The sequence below is a fragment of the Apus apus genome, chromosome 1 (genome assembly GCF_020740795.1).
Source record: "Apus apus isolate bApuApu2 chromosome 1, bApuApu2.pri.cur, whole genome shotgun sequence".
In the NCBI taxonomy this organism is placed as follows: Eukaryota; Metazoa; Chordata; class Aves; order Apodiformes; family Apodidae; genus Apus; species Apus apus.
The window spans coordinates 24,550,729-24,560,395 of record NC_067282.1 but is presented as its reverse complement, the minus strand read 5'-3'; the positions used below and the strand labels follow the sequence as shown (position 1 = coordinate 24,560,395).

The window sequence follows — 9,667 nt, the reverse complement described above, 5'->3', positions numbered from 1 at the left end:
TTCATACAAAGGCACCGAACGAAAGGCTGTTGGAAAACGCGCACGCTGCCGTAATAGAGGATTTAATATCATTAATACATTGCGCTTTTTTTGCCCTTTTTTTTTTCTTTTTTTTTCTTTTTTTTTTTTTTTTTTTTCCCCCCTCCCCGCCCCCCTCCCGGTAAAACGGAGCGAGAGGCGGCAGAAGGGAGCTGAGTTTGGAGGGAGGGGGCAGCTTCGACGCACGCGGGACGGGACCGGGGCCGGGGCCGCCCGTTCGCCGCACTCACCTTGGGCTCGATCTTCTTGAAAGCCGGGTCATCCTCGTCCACCTCGAAGTAGATTTCCGTGGTGGTGATGGACAGCGTCCCCTTGGCCACCACCACGGGGGCGATGAGCTGTGCCGGCGTGCTGAGGACCACGGGGCCTGCAAGGCAAGGGCAGCGGCGTCAGGTTGGAGGCGCCCGGCCGGCCCATCCCCGGTAGCCCTTCCCCTTCCCTCCACCAAGCGAGCGCCCCGTGAGCCCCCTAATAAACTCTGTAAACCGCCGTGTTTATTCCCCTCCTGCCCGCGGTCAGCCCTTTGAACTCTTCAGTCAGGACAGAAGCGAGTTTGTGAGCTCCGGGGTTGCGAGATAAATCAGCCAGCAGCGAAATTCAGAAGGGTTAGGGTGAAAAATAGCTGCCTCTTAGAAGTAGGTCCCTTCTCTTTTCATGCCCTTTTGCTCCTCGTTAACACTATCGCTGTTTATGTGCGATAGCGGCGACTTGTTACACACATCTTGGACCTGGCAGCGAGGGGTCCCCGCGGCGGCCGGACCCGCGGCGGCCGGGCCGGGCGGGCGGGCGGCAGAGCAGCCGGTAGCCCCCGCCCGCCACACCGACCCTGCGAAGCCTGGGGGCATTATTTTTAACTCTGGATGCAGATTTCGACTCCGAAAGTATCACAAAAGATTGGTTTTTGGTTGTGTTGTTTGTTGTATTTTTAATTTTTTTTTACCTACTTCAATACCACACGCACACAAAGGCTGGCATCGTTAACTATATTTACGGCAGGATAGTTTTCATTTCAACTTGCTGTCACTCAACCTTTTAAAATTACAGTAAAAACATTTCGCTCAAATATATTTCTTAAAGAGACTCTTGCACGGGCACTGAAAAGATGGGATGGGGAAAACCTCTTGTAAAAGGCAGCCTTCTCCGCACAAATTGTTAGGTTTTAAGCCAGGAAAAAAACAACCAACAAAAACACTTTAATGCAAAAGATAACGGATCGATCTGTTTTCCACTGTCTTCAATACGAATGCAATCTACTGTTAAAACTGTCAGTGTCGGTGTTTAGGAAGCTCACTTGTTCAAATTAAAATAAAAGCTTAAATAAACGTCTAGATTTAACCACTAAAGCGTGTAAGGTAATTTATACACATACATAAACACACGCATCCACACGCGCGCACAAACACATCTGACCTACCAATAATAAAAGCCTCAGCACTGAGAAAAAGGGTGCAACATCGGACTGACGCACCTTTTACAGACTGACAAACTGCTCATCTCAGTGAAGGCTACAAAGGGTTTGGCTGTTCGGTGCAGTTAAAATCTTCCAAGCAATAAGCAAGACCTTGCTCAGAGGTCAGAGTGCCTGCGCTCGCTTCCAGCTGCCGTCCCCAGGCGCTTGTCTCCCTGGGGACTAAAGCAGCGCAGGAGGCGGGAGGGCCCGGCGGGGCCGAGGCGAGACCTGGGCTGCAGGTCCCCCCAAGGCTAACAGGCGCGGATGCAACCTCTCCTCCTCCCCCAGTCCCGCACGCACGCTTTACTACCAGGTCTTGCAAGCAACACTTCAAATTGCTCACTTAGCCCAAATTAGTGCTATATCGGCGCATCTAACTGTCATGTTGTTAATGTTTTACTTTGCTGTAACACCCAATTTCAGACCGTATTGCACCATGTTTTGTCATTTACGCTGCAAAATAAATAAAGAGGAAGGCACGGATTGCTGTGTGTACAACGGGAAGCTAAACCGCACAGCTTCAGTGACAGCTTTCAGCAGCCCAACGTGGCCGGCCGGATAATATTGATACAAACTCTATTTTCTTTCATTTTATTGTTTTCCATCTCCTAATAAACCGGGGTAGCCTCTTGACCCTAGTCAGCTGATCGGAATCACATGCGCCGGGCTTGCTTTACTGCTCTCCCCGTCTCGCCTCCATCTTCCCTCGCTCCCTTCGCGGTGGGAAAGGAGCCGAGCCGAGCCGGGAAAGCCCGGCTGCAGGCTCCAAAGGGCAGGGTGATCGATCCGAAACGCCGCTTTAAAGCCTCATCAATCTTCATCTAGGTTGCTCGAGTAATTACGCCCGATTCCCTTGTACGATTACAAGTGGATTTGGGTTTCTATTCCCCAGGCCCCCTTTCTTTGTGTTTACAGAAGGGGGGCCTGGGCAGGCAGCGGCTCCCTGCCCTGCAGAAGCACTTGCCCTCTCAAGCAGAGCGTCCCAGCCCTCCCCTCGCCCTTCCCCGCAGCGCGGCCGGGAGCCGCCGCCTGGCCCGGCGCACGGTGATGGGCTCCCGGGCCTTTGTGCAGGAAGGAAAGCTCCTTCGGAAGATGCGTCCTGGAGACGACCCGATATTCTGTCATTTTAAGGAGGCGTTTTGTGGGCTTTGCGGAATCCCAGAAGGAAGACCATCAATTTAATCCAATTACCTCCTTTCCCTGGCGTTGTGTGGCGAAACTAAAATAAAGCCACCGCTATTTAATGGTCATAAGGCCAAAAGCTCTAATCTGACACCCAGAAGAAGACAATAGGTGCACCCCAGCTATCGGGTGTGCTAGCGAAACGCACTCACGTACTGGAGGAGGGGGCAGAGCTGCAGAAGCTGGGGATGGCTGTGGAGGGAAAGGAGACATTAACTTCTTAGCCCATTACTGAATGCAGGGGAATTCGGGGATTTCTGGCTTCCTCCTTCTCCTCTCGAGAAAAGGTTCCGAATTCCAAGACCGGTACCTTGGCCCTATGATCTGCTCAAATGACACCCTAGATTTGTTGCAATGTAAACATGTCAGAGGCATTCAAATGTGACAAGGAATAAGCGTTATTTTACTTTGCAGATGAGAAAACGTTTGCTTTGTGGGTTTTGGATTTTTTTTGGTGGTGTTTTTTTTTTTTCTTATCTATTTTGGTAAAAAAAAAAAAAGCAGAAAGCATATGAAATGGTGTAAAATTATAGGATTTCGGGGAAAGAAGTGTTCAAACCAAGTAAAAAAAAATGGCCTTTTTTTTTTTTCTTCACTGAAAGCACAGGAAAAAATCAAATTCGGTATTACCAGTGTGTCATTTTTACACTTGTCCTTTGGAAATCTCCAATTACAACTTCCAATTCCATAGCATGTTTAAGGAGCACTGAGTCTTTTTGTTGTAGCCTTCAGGGAGCAAGCCAGCCACTGAGAGAATATGAAATTAATCCACTACAGCTATAGAGAGAGAGGATTATGTTTTAATCCCCTTTGGGATAGTCTCTGGGTTTTAAGGGTCCGATATTAAAATGTTTACATAGAGCATAATCAAAATACTGCAGATTTTCCATATGGCATCGAGCTATCGGGAAGCTTCGGGTCCCCTTCCCAAACCCAATTGATAATCTAATGAAAGAAAAGCCGGGCACACCTGAGCCAAGAGCCGCGGGACGGGCTCATTCGCATGCAGGGAAGATAACGAGCTCCGGCTACCAGCCTCGCCTCGGCTCCTCTGCGGCAGCGGTGAGCTGCTCTTTCGCAGGGGATGTAAATATTCCTCCCCAGCCACGGAGAAGCGGAGCGCGGCGGCTCCGGCCGCGCTCGGGGCTGCGCTGCCCGGGGCACGGCGGCATCGCACACGGGAGCGGAGGCTGCCGGGCAAGGGCCGCGGCCGCACCGAGGGCGCGTCTCTTCCAGCCCCGGGGAAAAGCCACCGAACAGGTCGGGGTTTGTGGAGAGGACACGTGTCTAGAGGGCTCGTCAGCTATTGGGACTCTAAGCAAGAGCATCTCTTTTCTTAATGATCATTTCGTTGCCTCTTCCCAACCTCTCTCAAGCGGCCGGGGCGGCCCACAGCAGGGAGGCAGCGACCTCACGGAGAAGTTCTGGCCTTAAAGCCAGACCAGGAATCACTTCAGGTCCACACGTCTTGTAATCTGTTCAAATGGGAAATTTTCCGCTTTGCCTGATCCCTGTGGTCGGCACATGTGATTTACATTCCTAAAATAAACGCTACCGAACATATACATTTAAAAAATAGTATTTCCTTTCCAAAAGTAAATGATTGTGGGATTAGATGGTCCCAGTGAATAAAACCAGAACGTAGAATCTCTCATCCCTTCCGTTATTTTTTGTTAGGCAGAGACTTCGGTTCTTGTATTTAGCTCTTGTTTCTTAGCTCTTGTATTTTTCAAGTACAAGTAAAGAAAGAAAGAAAAAAAAAAAAAGTCAATACAAGTGAAACGTTCTATCAGGTGAGAGAGTTTTCTAACTGCTAAAGCAATACCAGTAAAATTACACCTCTTCAAAAAAACTCCAAAAGAGTTATTTTGCTTGTTATTTCAAAATTTTTCATAAACTGTAACTTTTAACTTTAAGAACTAAAGACGTCTATACTAATAAGCTTGCAAATTACAATGGAGGTGTATTTGCTGAGGTGTTTGGGAATAATTTAGTCCTAAACAGGACGAAATATATGCTTTTAAATGCTGAATTATGAAAAGAAGCTATTCACCTGCTGCAGACTTAAAAATCCAACTGTAATTTTTTTTGATTAGTCATAAATGAAAAAACACTAGCTCAGTCAAATACTTCAAAAACATACCCAGTCAGCTAAACTGATTAAATTTTACAATCTACTGGTAATTATTCTGCAAAAATGTTGCAACTATTGTCCTGTGTAGTTTTTGTCTGACACTTTTAAAAAAGAAAAAAAAAGCAACACAATCTTTTTCATATACTGTTTAACATGGAGAATGTAAAATATATTAGCTGAAACTAATAAATTTACTATGTAAAATAGTTTTCATAAACTACAGTTTGATACAATACTTTAGAATGTTAAATATTAGTTATTAAAAATCACTCACTAGGTGCCTGAAATAAGACAACTGAAACTCCCTCAGCACTTTAACTCAAAAGCCAAGTGTATCTGATGCTAACTTGCATTTAAAATTACTACAAATCCTCATACCTGAAACCATTTATACATAACACACACTCTCACACACAAAAACTTCAGTTTCTTAGAATATAAATCACATTCCATACAAGCAGAAACAAGAATAGGCACCAGAAGCCTTTGGGAAAAGCTCTATAGTCAGAAAAAATATTTCAACCAATTAACATCATTAGTACAATACAGGCATTGCCTTGTAAATAACAAGTAAACAACGTAAGATTCCTAAAAAACAATTCACAGAACTTAGTTGGTTTTGTTCCTATTGTCATAAATCTGATCCAAACTACTCTTTAAAAAGACTTCTGCAGTAAATATATTGAACTTACATGAGGATGGTTGCCCCCAATTTGTTCTCCACTATAGCAGACACAGGGAGTATAACTCCTTCACTGAAGCCAAGGCTTTTATAAGAGTGTATACATACAGCTCCCTTTACATACTATTTTCAACCGTTTCAATAAAGAGAATAATTTGCACAACTTTTTAACTGCAAAAACCAATCTAAGTCTAAACATGACTATAATCTTGTTTCCCCCATTGAGTAACAACCCCCATTCCTTCTCCCTGTTCTCAAAGATATCCAAGCTTACTTTGTTGCCTTTTTACTCTTACACAATCATATGTTTCATATTGTGAGGGAGGGATTGATTTTTATTGTTTGTTTAAATGTCATTGCCAGTGTGGATAGGCCCTGATATCAAAATTTTTCCCCACTTTTTCCCCCCTTTCCTCCATAAAGCATGTAACTCTACTACTAACAGCAAAGATCAACTTCAATGGTCTTTTTCAACAACAATAACTAAACAACTCCAGAAACTCAATTCTCTTAAGTGGTGCCATAAAAGCAAACAAATGTCTTTGATTAAAAAGAAAATGTAAATAAAAATAATCTTACTTATTACAACTGCAAATAAAATAGTCAGGAATACACATTTTTGATGAGTTTGTGAAAACAGTTAATGTTGCTTAAGAAAAAACCTCATAATTTTCTCTCAAACGTCTACATACTTTCCATACATTTTAATTAAGTGACATGTGGACTTTCACAGGTAAATTTAGTATTTCGATTCCATATCTTCCTGGTCACATTGAAAGAAAAATAAAAAATAGTACTTCTTCCTGAGGGAAAACGTGTTTCACAATATTCCGAAGAGTATCTCTTTGTATCATTCACAGTGTGATAGAGAGCAACCACTTAATAGAACGGTTACAGAATATACAGAAACAAGCTCAGTACTGTACCAAACTAAATCTTATTTGGTATATTCTCACTGAACATGGAACAATTAGTTGTATGTCAGCCTAAAACAACCCAGAAAATCAACTTTTGTCCCCTTTTGCAGGCAGAGTCTGATCTGCTTTGTGGCATACATGAGAACCTCTCAACTGTTCTCAAGCTTCGAGTGGCTTACATGAGTTTAGTATAGTTCCAGGACTTGTTGGAGCACCAACTTGCCAGATGATCAGGTATTAATAATAATCAAGACTCCACTTAATGATTTACAGCTGGCCAGAAATGTTTGGGATAGGGACCTTACTACTGCAATGCACACATTTGCCACTTCAAAATTAGATTCATACAGTGTGCTCTGCCTGAAGCTATACCTTGGAAGGACTGAGTTTTAAGCTGGTTTAGAAACTACGAAGTTGATTATTAAGCAGTGCATCCAGATGTGAGTGCACACTAATGTGCTGTGACCTGCACTAGCTTCCTCCTCATTTGCAGGTAAAATTTAAGGTTCTTCTTTTCAACCTAGAAAAGCTTAAGTGATGCTGAGCACGCCCACCTACTTGACATCTGAGAGAGCCGCTATAGCTGTCTATTTAAATTAAAAAGAAACAGAAAAAACACACCTTAGAAAAGCATATTTAATGATGGAAGAAGAAAGGAGAAAGGAGAGATAGCATCCTGCTGCAGCAGTACGCCACTGAAACAGGAGCTCATTGTAATGAGCCAGGAACATGAGGGATCCAGACCCAGTTGCAAGCCTGAGTGAACCAAACTTGACAAGTATCTTACATAGTCCAGATTGTGTACCTTGTCATGCCAATAGAGCTCAACTGATTAGGAATGAAAGGGAAGATAAGAGCCCTCAGCTTTCATTTCTTCTGGTCTCCATTCTGAAAAAGCTCTTCAATATAAACCGTAAGCCTTATACTTTTTGAGACTGTAGTGAAGAAAAATGTTATAGAAAGTACAAGTAAGACAGCTTGTGATATTTAAAAATTCACTTACATGGTTCACTACTCCTATATGTGTGTAGGAAGAACTAAATAAATTGTTCAATTAGCATATAGCTTGCCAGGTATACTGGGAAGAATAATCTAACATGAAATAGTTATAACTTCAACATTTTCTGAAAATACTAGTATCGCTAAACACCAGCACCAGAACAAATAAACAATGTTTTCTGGTGTAACTGTGTCTACTGGTTGATTGCATGTTTTGCTTTCCTATAGTTAGGGAACTTCTAAAGACTCTCCCACAAAGATTCTCTGGTACCTAATAAAAGGAGAATCGATGCAGCAGGCTCTGTCCTGTAGGCTTTTTTTGTTAACAACATGATTTCAATGCAGGAAATTTATTGCTTCTGAAATCCTTTCTCCTCTGTTAAAGATTATTCAAAATGGTTTCCAGGTTTAGAAGTTACCAAGATAGAAGCTGACAGAGGATGCTCACATAAACCTTGTTTCTTTAGAAAGCCAAGCTAAAAGCACTTGTGTAACAGGCTACTAGTGAGGACCATTCAAATGCACTAGATGAGGGTGCATCTTGTATGATTTCTGGCCAATGAAACTAAGACTAACCAACTGTCTTCTTGCTTGATTTCTTAGCTTGCTTTTGTAACACCAGTGCCAAACTAACAACAAAAAAGCAAAAAGCCTCTCCATAGGTCAGTGAAAGTTCTGGATACATTCCTAGCACTAAGCTAGGTAGTTCTGTTGCTATAGGGTGTTGTGAAGAACAGGGATTTTTGTATGGAAATCAATTGCATAGTGAAGATGAAATAAGGTGCAGAACTGTGAAGTCTGGTGCCTTTATCTAATCCTGTATTTCTGGGGTATCCTCTGTATCAGATATCTCATCAACCTGATCTTTGATCAACTAAGCAGTTCCTTCCAGGGTGTGGGAACTTGGGGCAAGGGAGAAGCAACAGAACTATGCACTTGACAAGGGTGCACTTGTAGGTGCTGTTGAAGCCTAACTCTGCAGCCTGAGGAGTTTCAAGTAGAAAGAGTTTTGTAAGTTAGGGGGAAGAAAGAAAAGTAAGTAGACTGGTACGGTTGAACAGTAAGAGCCCAGGAAGCACTCTCAGAGCCTGCTATAAATACAATACAACAATGTTTGATTAAATTTAATTTTAAAGCTTGGAATACAGGAAATGCAGATTTCATTTAAAACATTTTAAAAGTTGACGATGCTCAGAGTTAGAATGGGGTGTAATAAGGTACGAAGAGAGGACCTCTTTAAAAGCTGTGCTTAGGAGCACTATCATATGTGACTGACAATCACCTTATAAAATATTAAGCTATTTTTGGATCTTAATGTGGAAAAAAATATTACAATAAACACTGATATGTCTAAAAATAGTATGTTACAGGAACTGTGGGGCTTTTTGTTTGTTTGTTTTCAATGTGAAAGCCAACTATGTATCAAAAGTATAACTGTTTTCAGTTTATGCCTGAATCAATACTCTAAATTAAACTCATACAAGTACATTTTTCTTTTTTATACTTAGATCTAAGGATAAAAATCTGAATATATAACAAGTAGAAACTATGGAAATCTGGCTGAATTAAATCACCATGTTTGGAAGTACAAGGTTTATATACTTATGTGTCTACAATAAGAAGTAAAAAAGAATAATTTTTCTTCCATATTCCTGTCCCTTCCCCAAACAAGCAACCCTGCCACAATGAAATTCCTATCTTAATGGAAATTTGCAAGAAAAATGGAGTTTGAGGGGGGAAAACTACTCAGGAGTGCACGCTAAATTTAGTGAATAGTTTCCATTGAGAAGCTTGAAAAACTAGCAGAAACTTTATGACTTTGATATTTGTTATTTAACTGACATATTTGTGTGTGCACATATGCATACATACTTTCTTAAAAAAAACAACCAAAACACATAAAATATGGAAGAGCTTAAGGTGCCTTAGCCACCTCCAGACAGAGAAAAAGTAAGTGAGAGAAAGAGAGTGCAAGCCAGAGGACAGACAGAGAAAATAAGAGTAAAAAAAAGAAAAAATAAATACTACCTCTGAGTCTGGAAGCCCCAGAGGTACAAATTCTTGGAGGCTGAGAGATAAATATTAGGAAGTTTTACTGCATACTTGTTACAGTTCTTCCTGGGCTTTTCCTGTGGGTGCTGCATTCTGCCCTGTGGAGCCCCGAGAGATTATCAGAGTCACTCGTGTATGGATGGCAGCTGCTGTATTAGAGGGAGAACACAGGATAGGCAGCAGGGCTCTCCCAGCCTTGCATGAGAGGACAC

At 42.3% G+C, this 9,667-nt stretch overlaps 1 protein-coding gene across 3 annotated transcripts in view; it reads right to left on the bottom strand.

The window, feature by feature from the left end:
- Positions 1-9,667, bottom strand: part of NBEA (neurobeachin) — a 476,649-nt gene that overhangs the window by 159,413 nt on the left and 307,569 nt on the right. For all 3 annotated transcript variants that reach the window (XM_051608523.1, XM_051608522.1, XM_051608521.1), the window contains one exon: positions 270-406. In XM_051608523.1, the coding sequence (XP_051464483.1) occupies positions 270-406 (137 nt within the window). The remainder of the gene's footprint in view (positions 1-269; positions 407-9,667) is intronic.